The sequence below is a fragment of the Sparus aurata genome, chromosome 13, assembly GCF_900880675.1.
Source record: "Sparus aurata chromosome 13, fSpaAur1.1, whole genome shotgun sequence".
Taxonomy (NCBI): Eukaryota; Metazoa; Chordata; class Actinopteri; order Spariformes; family Sparidae; genus Sparus; species Sparus aurata.
The window spans coordinates 3,016,510-3,031,509 of NC_044199.1; the positions used below are offsets into that span (position 1 = coordinate 3,016,510).

General features: G+C 43.8%; 1 protein-coding gene across 2 annotated transcripts in view; it reads left to right on the plus strand.

The window, feature by feature from the left end:
• LOC115594826 (transcription factor COE1-A-like) overlaps nucleotides 1–15,000 on the plus strand; it is an 85,462-nt gene that overhangs the window by 54,982 nt on the left and 15,480 nt on the right. For both annotated transcript variants that reach the window (XM_030439079.1, XM_030439080.1), the window contains exons 9-11: nucleotides 1,005–1,138; nucleotides 2,969–3,095; nucleotides 12,576–12,664. In XM_030439079.1, the coding sequence (XP_030294939.1) occupies nucleotides 1,005–1,138; nucleotides 2,969–3,095; nucleotides 12,576–12,664 (350 nt within the window). The remainder of the gene's footprint in view (nucleotides 1–1,004; nucleotides 1,139–2,968; nucleotides 3,096–12,575; nucleotides 12,665–15,000) is intronic.

A 15,000-nucleotide genomic window follows, 5' to 3' on the forward strand; every position in this document is an offset into this window, starting at 1 on the left:
AAAAGTGAAAGTCGCTGATACAGATCGTATCTCTGCACTGATCCGCACCAGACTCCATTAAAGAATCACTGAGTTTTGTGGCTTGTTGAGTTTTAGGAGAGTTTATCAACTTTGTGAAATGATGTTCTCAACACATTCATAATTATTTGTTCCCTCTTGTGAATTCAGCTTATGGACGTTAATTCTTTCTTCATAAAAATGTGTCATGTTGTCCTGGTTCGTTGCAGAACGCACATGTAGACGATTCTGTTTAACGATATTTGCTTCGTTAACAGCAGATCATTAGTTTTCACCAGTATTGCCTTAATTTTTCACGCAGTTCTGCTAAATAACTCAACTTTTGGCACTTTCATGGCACAGAATAAACATTTAATCAGTAACCGGAGCCGTGTTTCTTTCAGCTTTCTCTTTTGCTCGCTCTAAATTAGAACAACAACCTTTATTTTGTCTCCACTGAGCTGAAAACACAAATCTGTATCGATATTATGATGTTTAAAGATGTCAGATTGTCTTCACGTCTACCTCATAACTGAACGCCATGCGAGCCAGATTCCCTCCAGATGTGCTCATGCAAATTCATTTCACAACACATTTACGCCTGCGTTAACATCCTTATCCGCATAACGTGTCCGGATATAGACTGAATTTTAAGCTGAGGTGTAAATGGAGGGCAGAAGTCCTTGAAAATGAATAAATAACGGTTTGAAATTGAAAAGAGAAGAGAAGAAACATCATTTAAAACCTCAATTCACAAGAGAAACCTCCACATTCGAGCGTGGTTTGAAAAGGCCTCAGTGTTTGAATCTTCAGTGTGTCAGTGTGTGAGAGAGGCGCGACGGTCTGGACGGCAGCCAGCAGCGTGAAGATGCAACAGGGATGAAACGGCTCAGCCAGGTTTCCCTCCTTGTTTAGAGGCGCCGTGACTCGTCGTATTCTCGGATGTTTGGTTCAGGTGCGTCTCTAATGCCAGTGATCCTCCAACATTTGTCTCTCTCTCCCATCAGGATCGCCTCCCTGCATTAAAGCCATCAGTCCCAGCGAGGGCTGGACCACGGGGGGCGCCACAGTCATCATCATAGGCGACAACTTCTTCGACGGCCTCCAAGTCATCTTCGGTACCATGCTGGTGTGGAGCGAGGTCAGTTTGCCAACAATCAGCTTCCTGTCTCCATGTTGTTTCAACCCCTCGACGCTGTGCTTCTGCCCTCCGACCGTTGGAAGTAATTCAATATGAAAACATACTTTCCCTCATGGCCGGGGCTCTTAGCTGTGTGTGATCGTGTGTGTGTGTGTGTGTGTGTGTTAATGTTTGTCTAAATGAGGTTTGCCTCTCTAATGAGTCGCCACCAACAGGCGACCACCGCCCCTCTCCACCGTCCTCACCCACTCTCCCTCTGTCTCCTCTCTGGAATACTGATCAAATCAGCAGATTTTGATAGCCATCGGCTTAATGTTCGCAAAAACACACACTCACACACGCTCACACACACACACACACACACACACACACACACACACACACACACACAGCGCTCACTATCGTACTCTCCCCGGTGCAGCTCCTCTACTGAATGTTTATTTGTCTTCTGACTCCACTCACCGTGTGCGCCGAGCGACTGTGGCTCCCTTCCAACAACAACACCCAGTGTGTGTGTGTGTGTGTGTGTGTGTGCATGCTGGCATACGTGGATGGGTGTGTGTATGTGTGTGTGTGTGTGTGTGTGTGTGTTAAGAGCTGAGGGGTTTGTTTACAGTGTTGAGAGCCACACTTACACACACTAACATGTGTACAGAGTCTCAGTTCAGCTCAGTTCAGACTGACTCAGCTCTCAGCGTTCCTCAGTCGGGCTTCTGATGGATTCTGGCCCACCAAAAGTTTCATTTGCGCTCGACCTGATTATCGATTCCGAAACACAGAAACACACAGTTTGAAAGAAAAATGTGTCTGTAGAAAGTGATCGCCTGAGTGCCAACTTCTGTTTGTCTGCAGCTGTCGCTGCTACCTGCTGATTTTTCACAAAAACTCGCCGGCCAAATATGAAAAAGTATTTCTGAATCGTGATGCTAAAAAGTTGTCTCGTTAGCGGTCAAAGCATGCTGGCTTTCTACATGATTTTTTAATAACGGCTTTTTGATATTTCCTTCCTTGTCGGACACACTCGGCGTGCCTGGACTGCCTTTAGGTTTTTGAAGTCCTCTTTTCCTGTTTTCCAAAAGCATCCAACTAAATCTGTATCTACAGTGTGTTACAGTCTTCACTGTCACATACAGCTTAATAACAATTACACAGCTAGATTTAATGTTTTCTTCTTGTAACATGCTGCACGTTTGGTCCAGTCCACCGATATACAAAAACTAAATTATGTTGCAGACGTTTCTTTGAACACGTCCGCCGTGTTTTAGCATCACATGACGTCAGCTGTTCCGACTGGAGGGAACAACTGAATTTTCCTCTGGTCTCTCCTCGCCTTTAGTGCCACCGTGGCGTTTCTGAGACACTGCAGTCATAACTAATCATAACTTCATATGTCTGTTCACAGGATTTCAATCAATACTGCTTTTATATGTTAGTTGAAATGAGCAAAAGGATTGAAGACCTGCAATCAGGCTGATGCAAAAATAAAATCTGAATGTAAATGCGGCTCAGAGGAGCTTTAACCACTTTATAAAGTGCAAATGCAACCCGTCCGACCTGTTAACTGAAATAAACTTTGGATTGCAGCTCAAGCAAAAAGGCTCCTGCAAAACTTCCCCGAAAGAAATGAACAAGAAACAGTTCTGTGGCGTTTGCTGCAGATGCACGCTGTAAACAAGCTGACCCGGCTGCACAACGACAACACGCCACACGTCTGCTGGCAAAGAACCCCTCTGAGTTATTTCAGTGATTGTGAGTCGCATTGTCCTGATCAGGTGCTGCTGTGTTTCTGCGTACTGACTTCTTGCCTCCTCCTTTTCCTTCCTTCTCCAGCTGATCACGCCGCATGCCATCCGGGTGCAGACGCCTCCCAGACACATCCCCGGGGTCGTCGAGGTCACTCTGTCTTACAAGTCCAAACAGTTCTGCAAAGGCACGCCGGGACGGTTCATATACACAGGTCGGTCCAGCGCTCGCAGCACGCAGCGCGCTCTAAAACACAGGTTTCATTTCTAACCTTTGTCTTTATAAATGTGTTGTCTGTGTGTGTGTGTGTGTGTGTGTGTGTGTGTGTGTGTGTGTGTGTGTGTGTGTGTGTGTGTGTGTGTGGATAGTGCCTATGAGTTGCAGTTCACGCTGAGGCCAGACAGTGTCGAGCTAATGACTGCAGATTAGTCAACATTAACGACCCACACTCGTTACAATGTTGCCATAATCAGAGGCTCGTTAAAACCAGCTACAATTAAACAGTCTGCTCTTTATAGCCCGCCATGCTGAAACTATTAGTGAAATCATCCAGAACACCCAGTTTACAAACACACACACACACACACACACACACACACACACACACACACACACACACACACACACACGATGGAGGAAAGAGAGTGTGTGGTTTCTGACTGTTGACTGAATGAGTGTGTTCCTGCTAAATTCAGTAAAAAAGGGAAAAGCAGAGAAAAGAAAGAGAAAGCATGTGTGTGTCCGTCTCTCCGTGTGTGTGTGTGTGTGTGTGTGTGTGTGTGTGTGTGTTTGCTCATTTTGCTCACACATACATGTGGAAGTGGATGGAGGTGATGTGATGTCTGGTATTGATCCGCTCAACATGGCTCCATCACACCATAACGATGACGTCATTCACAGAGAGAGAGAGAGAGAAAAAAAAAAAACAGCTGCTGTGTGAATTCCTCTCGGTGTGAGAGGCGTTTAATGACCCAATTAACCCGAGATATAGACGAGGATTTACACCTGATCAATGAAGATGAAAACACTGACAGCGGGTAAATTGTGAAGTTTTAATGTTGCTGTTAAAGCTTCAGCCGCCGGGATTAACTCGATCAGAAGAATTTAAACCAACGAGTCAGTTTCATGATATTTTAAAGTGCAGAGTGGGATCATGGGAGTTGTTGTCTTCATCTTTTTACATCCACCCTCGTGAATGAAAAACTGACTGCAAGACTCAGGCAGAAATGTGTTTTAGTTGAAGTTGTATTCACGTTACGTCTCATCCTGACGTCCAGCAACAGGTGACTAAATGAAACGCACCTTAGACAAAACGATGATTTCTCTGGTTACAAAACAGACCAATCAGCGGTCAGAGATGTCAAGTTGACATTTATGGAGTTCTAATTGATTCACAACATCAACATCATGCTTATAGTTGACAAATGTATGAAAATGTGCCACTGTAGAAACAAAAGCTTTAATATCTCCTGTTCAAAATGAAAAAAGCAAAATGAAAGTGAGTTCCCTCCTGATGTGAGTCATGCACAAGAAGCAAATCAATGAAATTAACATGAAAACAAGTCACACGTACAAACTTATATTCAAAAGTAATAAATACAAAATGCAACAACAGCCAGAGAGAAGAACAAAAGGAAGGTTTGGCTGAGCAGACTGTAGAAAATAGCTCCACCTGTAGGAAGTTTCACAGAAGAAGTTCAGTGAACAAACACAAGAATAAACACAAGCAATGAAAAGTGGAACAACTGAGTGAAAACAGACTCAGAATGTTGTTTTTGTTTCTGGTGTGACGACGTTTGAAAGACTTCTGAGCGTTAGTCGTGTTACATGTCGTCTGAGCGTCGGCGGTCGCTAGTTTCCTCGCTCTGCGTGCCTCCTTCCATGTTCTTAGTCAAAACATCTTTGGTCCGACCCCGAGGCGAGCCGGCTGGTAATTGGTCCGTCTGGTGACTAACTGCTGCTCCTATTGGGCGGAGATGACCTCCCGTGACCTCGTGATTGGCTGATGGCTTCAACATGTGACCCGGGAAACGGGATCGGTTCCTGCGGTTGCCTGACCCGCCTCAAGGTCGACTCCTTTCTGGAAGCTGCTGGTGAAAGGTCGCGGCGGTGAAAGCTGATTGGCCGGTGTGGTTTTTCAGTGCTTTGGTTTGCGGTCGCCTCTGGGTGTAAGGACCGAGCAATTAAACACACACACACACACACACACATGCAAAGTCTGCAGCAACGTTAACACACACAACACAACACTCACCGAGGGTCGTGTCTTACACAACGCGCCACACACACACACACACACTTTCAAACAGGGGCGGGAGTTGAAAGTAATTGTAAATCAGAGAGATATGAGGGAAAGATGGTGAGTAGTCTGGTTGACAGATGGCCTACCACACACACACACACACACACACACACACACACACACACACACTGTATACACACACATACACAAAGTGCCGTATGTCTGCCTCATCGGTCTGGTGGGGAAAATTAACATTCTCAACATCACACACTCAACATAAACACACAATGGTACAAAGTAACAATCAATACACACACACACACACACACACACACACACACACACACACACACAACACATACATGCAGCTGATTTATAGTCGATGCAGCTGCATAAGAAAACCCGGTTCGGCTGTTTGAGGAGAAACTTTTAAGCGAAAGCAGAAAAAGCAACACGATTTTACACTTTTCTCGATTCTCCTTTTTCATCGTCACTCGAGGATTGAGACGTCGAAGGAGGGCGAGACAAAGACAGACACGTAAACATATAAAAAAAGAGCCCGAGACAGAAAAGGTGGACTTTTAAAAACCAGATTGTAAAGTATCGACCGGGTCGTAAGTGGATCACACGTACGCGGATACACACATGCAGATACACACACGTGCATACACACATACACAAAAGTCAGCGAGCGGAGAAGAGAAGCGCTGCAGAGAGAAAGAGATCTCATCTCATAAGGGGAAGAATGAAGCAATAATTCAGTGGTATTGAACTGCTGGCTGGCCAGAGAATCGATCTCACCACATCTCCTCCTCCTCCTCCTCCTCCTCCTCCTCCTCTTCTCTTCTTTCACCTTGCTTTCTCTCCCTCACACTCCCTTTTTTCTATCTACTTTGCACGAGAGATAACTAAAAAGACCTCACCACTGTTTAATAAATGCACATAAGAAATCCTCCAACACGAACATTGTCTCCCCCTTTTCTCTCTCTCACTTCCTCCTCTGTTCACGTTTTATTGCGAGACAGGAGTGGAGGGTCTGTCCTCATGAAACTTCTATGAGTATTGATCCGCGGGGGCCCGGCTCTGGACTCTGGGAGGAGGAGCGAGGCTGGAGGAGGAGTGATGGAGCAACGGGTGGATGAAAGTGGCAGAAGGTGTAGTTAAGAAAGAGGGGGGGAAGGAGACGGAGCAGAGGGGAGGAGGCGGGGGAGGAGGAGGGACTCACGCAGAGATGCTTTCATGGGCAGCAGGGTGGCGGATCGAGTCGAGATTAAACAGGTTCAAGCACCAGAATCATCTTCAGGAGCTGTTTATGTATCGGACAGAAGAAATGTTCTTTAGTTTAGCTGCCTGAACTTAAAATCAGATATTAATCAGACGATATTGTGCCTAAGACCCCGTTCACACGAGGACGCTTGCGGGTAAAAACGACAAAATATTTTATCGGAAGTGCCTTTCATGGGGCTTGAAAACGCAAAAATCTGAAACCATCCCTCCAGAGTGGAAAAGTTGAATACGCTCCGCTGCAGCGTTTCCCTGTAAACTGGCAAAATGCAAAACTCTGCTCAGATCTGCTCACGTCGCGTACGCGTTTACGTCACATACATGCGCCAGTACAGGGAAATAAACAAACATGTCGGATTATTTCCATGCATCGGACCTTCAAGCTGCTCTGGCAGCTCTAATAAACGTACAGGAGTCTTTCCACGAAATGTACAGGATGTGTACAGATAGTATTACTGAACAGAGAAGGATCTGTAATTACCTCTATCAAATTTTGGATGCACTAATTCGTCAGAGGCGACCCAGGCGGCTTTGGACGAGACTCTAGCCGCCTGGCATGCATACCCAATCGAATTCCACACACTTTTGCGTCTCTGTATGCACGCAGATTTCCTCCCGAAAACGCTCGTCTAAACGCGGAATAAAAAGTGAAGACGCGACGCCACTTTAGCGTCTTCTGTTCAGACCGTCATCGTGTAAATGCCTCAATATCACTTGAAAGTAAAATATATGAATATACAATACATCTTTCTGGCAGTAAATGTACTTCAGTATCACAGGTACAAGTAAAAGTATGTGTCCCGTGTACTGTGGGTCCACTCACCGATTATTGGATTCCATTTTCATATTTTTTCTGATTAACGGATTTTGATTTCTCTCCAATTTTCAAGAAGATAAAAACATTTGAGTTCATTAAACTTCTTTGGCTCTGATGCAGCATGTAGACTGCAGAGATCAGATAAATGTAGTGCAGAAATCTAAACTAGTAGAAAATAAACATCCATCACTGAATAATCCACAAAACTAGTTCACAAATGTGACGTGACGTTAAAGGACACATCCGTGTTAGAGGTCATGAGCAGATTCCTTCTAATAAAACAAATCTTCGTTCTCTGTAAAAGTCCTTTCTGAAGCTGGAGAACGAGGAGGCGTCTTTCTTTTCCCTCCCAGCAGCGAAAGCAGAAACACCGTCAGTGAAACGAGGGAAAACAACATAAACATTCTCACTTTATTCGTCAGACTGTCGAGGTCTCTCATTAGCGTCACGTTGGCTTCATGATGCATGTTTGCAGAGAACAAACACTGCGGCTTTAGTCTCTCATCGCCTCCATCGGACGCTTGATCGGGATCTTTAAACATGTAATTACCGACATTACAACACGAGCTCCGGAAAACCTGATGAAGCCGTTGTCGGTAAACAGTCCAGTTCCAATTAACTGTCTGATTGTTCTGGAGAAACCGGCCTCTGTTCCTGTTAAGGTTCTTTGCCAGGTGTGAAACAGCTGAAGGTTCTGACTCAGTATCAAGCTTAAAGGTCCAGACTGCCAACTAGAGAGAAAAGTTACTTCATACATCAGATCACATGTTGAATTGTATTCCTCCTGTCGCATTTTACAGCCTCCTCATCTCCTCTCAACACGTCTGTTTTCACTTTTCCGCACGTCAAAACAGCGTTCATGTGGAATCGATCTGCGTTTGGTGTTTAGTAGGCGAGCGCTGGTGTTACCGACGGCTTTCACAGCTGATGTGTAATCAATTGGACATAGCTTTTGCTGCGCTGATCCTATTTTTGTCTCGTGCAGAAAGAAACCGCCAAAGGAATCGTTGGAGAAACCTGACCTACACATACACACACACACACACACACACACAGAGTCCATTAACGTACGCACATACGTCGACTACACACCAACCTTTAAACACGCACCAACATCCACCATCCGCTGATTTAAGGAACATATTGTTCTATTAATAAAGAGTCGGTTGGAGACACTTTAGGCCTTCAGGCATCGAAACCACTCTAAGTCATCCTGTTATGTTCAGTGTGTGTGTGTGTGTGTGTGTGTGTGTTATATTAGCGCTGGCATTGTTTAAATGTCTCCAGAGAGCGTGGATCTGACTCTGGCAGTTAATTCTGACAGTTGATATCCCACCGACTGTTTGGCAGCTGTTTTTGCAGTTTTGTTTTTCTCAACCATAACTGAGTTTTTTTTTGTTTTTTAATTTTCTCCTCTCTGTTCTTCTCCTCACCTCACCTCGTCTCTCCCAGTCTCCCTCCCTTCTCCCATCCTCTTCTGTTTTTCCTCAGCCAATTACGTTGATGTAATTATCTTCTATAAATCATAAATTTGTCCACAATTTTTGTAAAATTGAAGTTTCCTCAGCGTGGGCGACGTGTCGGTCACCACGGTTTGACATCTGGTTCTTTTACAGCCGCAGAATTTATGGAGTTATGTCGCTAACAAATTGAGTGGTTTAGGATATAACAGAAACCAGAAACTTGGGTGTGATGTGTTAATAAAACAGACATACATATAAAACACACACACACACACCACACACACGCACATGCTAAAAGAAACTAGCCAACAACATATACTATAAAACATTCAGCTGCAAGTAATTTACCAGTGCTGGATGTGGAAAGTACCAAATATCACTGCAGCTGCACCACACACACACACACACACACACACACACACACACACACACACACACACACACACACACATCGCTGAGTTGCAGACACGTGTTCACTACAGATGAATATACACACACATTAAAGCTTCACTTTGACGTGCTGACTGGATAAAGACTGTCAGAAAACACAATCACAATATTAAAGCGAGCGCTGAAATCTTTGAGATTACAGCTGCAGTGTTTTAATCACGCAGCTCCACCTGTTACGTCACACCAACTTCACCTGAGCTGCAGGTTGAAAACAACATGTTTGATATTTCAGTAGCAGCGTTATTATCACTGATGTTGTTGTTCATGACGCCGGACAACAAAACTGAGGAGTGTTTAATATTCAGTTACAAGCCGGTGCACCTGAACAGCAGCCACAGTACTCTCTGCTGGAATGTAACTGAGTACATTTACTTAACTGCTGTATGTAAATACAAATTTGAGGCACTTATATTTAATTTGAGTACTTTATACTTCCACTCCACTCTACATTTATTGGATAGCATTAGCTACGTGTTACTTTGCAGATTACCAGCTACATCAGAGCTGAAGTGACACACTTTAAGATTAATTTAGTTGTTCAATATCAGCTCATCTTAATAATGAATCAACCTCCAGTATACATGTTAATAAACGTATATATACAGTTAATATCAGAAACTTTTACTCAGGTACTATTTATATTGGGGACTTTCACGTTCAAGTAAAGTTAAGTAATATTTTAACATGATATCTTTACTTAAGTATAACTTTTGGGTACTTTTTATGAGACTGGCTACACTAAACTCCGACAGGCTGCGTGACAGGTTCAGGTTTGACTGACTGGACTCACCTGAGACCTCAGAGTGTCTCCGTCCTGCCGGCTCCTTTAACCTTCAGAATCCCAGGCAGTTTCTGGCCGTTTTTTGCTTCTGTCACATTTTTACTCACTGTGATCTCATTTTTCACTGCAAAGTGAAGTGCTGCACCTCTATAGATTCAAGACAACCATGGCTATAGGCTGATGTAACCCAATTATGTCTTCATGCAGTGTACCAAAATTTAACAGCTATAAATCATTAGAAAAAAGAAAAACGGAAATTGAATTTCTGTGATTTTATCTTTTTTTAAAATTGAAAAAATAAGGAATTAGTGTGTACACCACATTTCCAGGTACCCCCAGGCCTAAGGAACATAGGAAAAATAAGTTGTTAAATTTGACCTAAAACAAGTTTTGTAAGGCACTGAGAGCAGACATATAGAGCCTGCTCGTTGGTGCTGAGCAGCTCTGAGCTGATATGTTACGCCTGCAAGACAATGCCACGGGACAGAAATCCAAAGAATTCTTGAAGGGCGTATACTCGGCGTATGTCGGTCATTCCGAGCTTACCGGAAGCAGTAAGACGCGTAGAATTATTTGTTTTTTACAGAATTTAGATAGAGTAAACGGTTTATTTTCTGCACATTTACAAAGAAGACATGGCAGTCAAAGAGAGGTTGATGATATTTCATGAAATTCTCCGTCTTCTCCGGCCTGTTTAGACATGTTGCGCTTGTCACGTGTGATACATTCAGGTACCCTCGGAAACTTGATAATCTGACGATTACGCCAGTCATTTAAAAATAAGTGGTATTTCGATCCCGCCGGCGGGATTTGGGATTCTGAGGGTTTTAAACTCTGTCCTGAAATCAGTCATCCTACTCCTGATACAACGACGCAGCTTTAGTACTGACTAAATGAATCTTCTTAACTCTTCGGGGGCTTTTAAACTGATGTTTGAGTCTCTTTATTCATCAGCGTTTAGTTGAAGCCATAATATTTAAAGCAGCTTCAGCATCATGATGATGACTCAGTGTTTCAGGGTGAACGGCGTCTCTGTCAGAACAACCAGATCCTGTAGAGGATCCAGTGAAACTCTCCTCAGCAGTCGCTGAGCGTTGAGTTTTCCTCAGCGACAGTTTCCCAGCCACATTTTGAACTGCCGACCTTTGAGTCACAGCCCGCCTCTCTAACCTCCAGGCTTCTGTCGGCTCTTAGAGATCCCGCTGAGCAGGTTCATCATTTTCCAACCCAGTTTCACAAAAAGCGCTCACTTCATACCAGCGTGGTGCTTGGGAACAAAATGTGACAGAGTAGAAGTCGTCGCCTCTGCTCTCGGCTCAGACCCACCTTCCCCCCGCTGACTGGCACAGATGTTGTGACTCTCTGTCGGTTCATCATGTGTGGAGGTTGAGCAGCGCTGACGGTGAACAGAGTGACGTTTCTACTCTCATAATCTGCCGCCACATTTGTTGAGTCAGCTAAAGCAGCTGATGTCACCGACGAGTTACACGAGAAACAAGAACATCTGCATATTTAGATTTTTCTCAGAACTGAAGCGAGTGAAGATGAGCTCTGCTTTTTCCCATCAAGGTTCATTGGTCCGTCTTTGCTTTTACTGTTTTTACAATATATGACACAACTGGGATTTTGCTGGAAAGCAGCAGGATCTCTTTGCACCATAAAAGAGGTTAAGGGTGAAAAAAAACAAAGCATAAAAGTTTCTAGAGACGGCAGATGTTGGAAAATCTTATCATGCCTGTTTCTCCTTCACGGAAATAAAAATTTGAGCCACGACTTTCCTGTGACTGTTCTTAAAATGTCTGTAATCAATATTTGTGGATCAAAGTCTGCCAAGCCTGAACTTTCTCTGAGCTCCGGCATCAGAGCGTCTTTCAGAACTTTGTTTTGGTTTCACAGCCGTTACCTTCATGGTTCTGGTTTCCTGTTTGAGTAATTTTGAGACACAGAAAAAGCTCTAATTAGCAACCTGTCAGAAAGATAATGAGCATCTAGCTGATCCACAAAACGAAGCATTTAGCAGCTAAAGAGCCCAATGTTTCAGTAGATGGTGGAGACCAAAACGGAGCTCAAAGACAGTAAATATCGGACTTAAATGTTCAAAATGAGCTTTTTCTGTTATCTTCTCTGAGGTTTAAGTTCAGACAAGACTAACATTAGCTCTGTAAACGACTGGTTATCTATGAAACACAATATAAGCAAAAACATTGTGATCTGAGGAAAAAATATGTTTCAAACGAGGAAGGAATACATGATCATTATTAAATCGTTAAAAAAGGCGGAGCATTTATCATCATAGAACATCATTTCTTTATTATTTTATTGGAGTTTCAAACCACCCATAAACCAGAACCACTGGCCCAACAGTTATGGAGTTACAGCGCTGTGGAGTTTTGACAGAAAGACGAGATTGTTCAAATATTTTCATTGTGCAACGACTTTATGGACTTTAGTTACACCCACGAACGCTGCATGAAGTCATCGCTTCACACATTTCAGATTAAATGCCTGTTTCATGAGATCTTTACGAAACTTCTCCCTGGATTATTATTATTATTATGATAATGAGGAAACTCGTGTAGCTTCAGAGTAGATGATAAAATACCCACTTCATCTTCCTTTTTACTAACTCTTACCTCCTCTTTCTGTTTGTTCTGCAGCACTGAACGAGCCGACCATCGACTACGGCTTCCAGAGGCTTCAGAAGGTCATCCCGCGGCATCCTGGCGACCCTGAGCGGCTGCCAAAGGTACGGAAACGATCCGCATCACCTCTCGCACTTTTATCTGCCGCTCTCACTGGACGGCGGATCTGTGTCGTTCTTCAGGATGACAGATCCTGCAGCTCTAACAGATCAAACCTGCAGCTTCTCATCGCTCTGCTATCAAAGCAGAAGCGCAGAGACGTACACACGAAACACAAAGAGCAAAATAATCCCGTGTTTACGTTTTGTTTGTTTGTTTCGTGCGCGTGTTATTTTGATATTTCCGAGCAGAATATGTGTTTTCGAACCTCCCGTGGGTTTTTGTTTCCACCTCGTCGCGACCTCGGCACGTGTGAGCCGCTTAACCTCCGTTAACAGGGTGAGTGTTTGATCGGAGCGCCATATCTGATTATTCGTTTATCAGCTGGAGATCAAGCGGCGCGTTTAAAGGATCAGCACGTGTAAACAATTAGCACCAAACGATGAGCTCGGCTTTGATACCAAACCCTGTCATCTGTACATGCAGGGCCACGATTCAAAGTGTGTGTGTGTGTGTGTCTGTGTGTGTGCGTGTGTGTGTGGACCCGGTTCAGCTCGCCTATCCGGGTGGGCGCGGGGTCACGACCTTTAGAGCAGCTGCTGTTGATTGGCTCCCTCGTCCCCCACTGGAGCCGATCCAGGATTGGCTGTCTTTGCTGTGACATCGTCAAAGAATGGGCGGTGGTCATGATGTGATGATGTGGAGATGACGTGATGTCATAGCGGTCGTGCCGACACCCCGGCTCCTGCACATGTGTTCGCAATCACGTGTGATGTATGTTCTCACCGTGGGAACAAGCAAACTCAACACCTCCGACGTTTGTGAAGTATTGATTGTTTTTACTTATTGACGGCGTTCTGAGCACTTTTTACAACAACACTGAGCTCATTGTTGTGCAGGTGTCCAAACATACGCTCAGGAAAACGTAGGATTTCAGTATGATGAGAGAGATGTGGTTTGACAGAGTGCCAGTGGTTTCTTTCGAAAAGAAGTCAGATTGTATGTAAGCTTATGAGAAAAAGACCCCACTTCTGACTGGATTTATAACCTCATTAAACAGTTAATGTCTTAATCATAAGTTCCACGTCTTCCTTAATTCAGCATGGTGTTCATTTCTTAAAATATTGTCCTGCTGCAACAGATACTCGTTTTTTAATTTACTAAATGTTTGTTCAGAATGCCAGAATCCTGACCCATAGATGTTCTGCAACTTCAAACAACCTACAAGCGTGGTGTTCACTTCCTAAAATATTGTCCCATGTAGAGAAAGGAAACGATAAAGCAGGGTGTGTTGGAGGGCGAAGGCCGATCTTGGAGTTGGTAAGTCGCTACCATGACGCGTCCTTCGATTATCAGTCAGATCCAATCAGGATGATCTCCTCAACTTCACCCTCTCTTCCCGATATGCTCAGAGACTTTAAATGGAGAGAGGAAGTTAAAATGCAGATCGAGACTTCAGATAATCCAGGAAGATCTAAGCAGGCAATCAAAATCCATGAATACGGAGAGACAGAAGTTTGTAGTTAATACGTGATTTATTCATTTTTTGATTTACAGCACTGGGCTGCCAGTTCTTGCAGTTAACTTCCAGGAACTTTTGAGAGTTTCCACGATCCTCCATTGCTTTAAAAACAACAAAAAAAAAAGGTCCATTGGAGTAAATGCAGATGACACGACTCTCTCTACTCAAGGACTCTGTGAAAACCAAGATGGCAGCTGCCCTAGTGCCAAACCCAAGGCTTCAAAAAACTGACGGCTGACTTACATAATATTATCGTTATTTATCACGTTAATTCAACTATTAATATTGTGGCATGCTGGGAATTATCTCCACATTTCCTCAGCACGAAGTTTACGACCACGGACGGAGCAGTAACGCCTCAGGGATCCAACCAATCATTCACTTCAAAACACCACAATTGTACTCATGATTCATTGATTAACTTTTGGTCCATAAAACATCATAAAGTGTGAAAAGTGGAGCTCAGAATCGAAGCAAAGGTGACGTAAACCAACCAAATGTCTCAAACTGAAGCATCAAATGTGTTTGTTTGAAAAATTAATTAATTGTGTATCAGCACGGTTGCTGATTTATTGACCAATCAATTGACTAACCATATAAACTCTACATGTGTTCTTATCCGATTTGACTGATTCATTTGCGTCAGGAGGGAGTTGACGTTGACGGGAACCAGTCGTGTTTTTAAAAAAAAGTGTTTTTCGAACCTTTTTGCAGATTTAACAAACGCCTGTGAGAGTCGGCACTGAAGCGGACATGTGGAAAGATTTACCTCCTGTATGATCAGGCTAACGATAAGCACAGCGGAAAAACAAGTGCAGG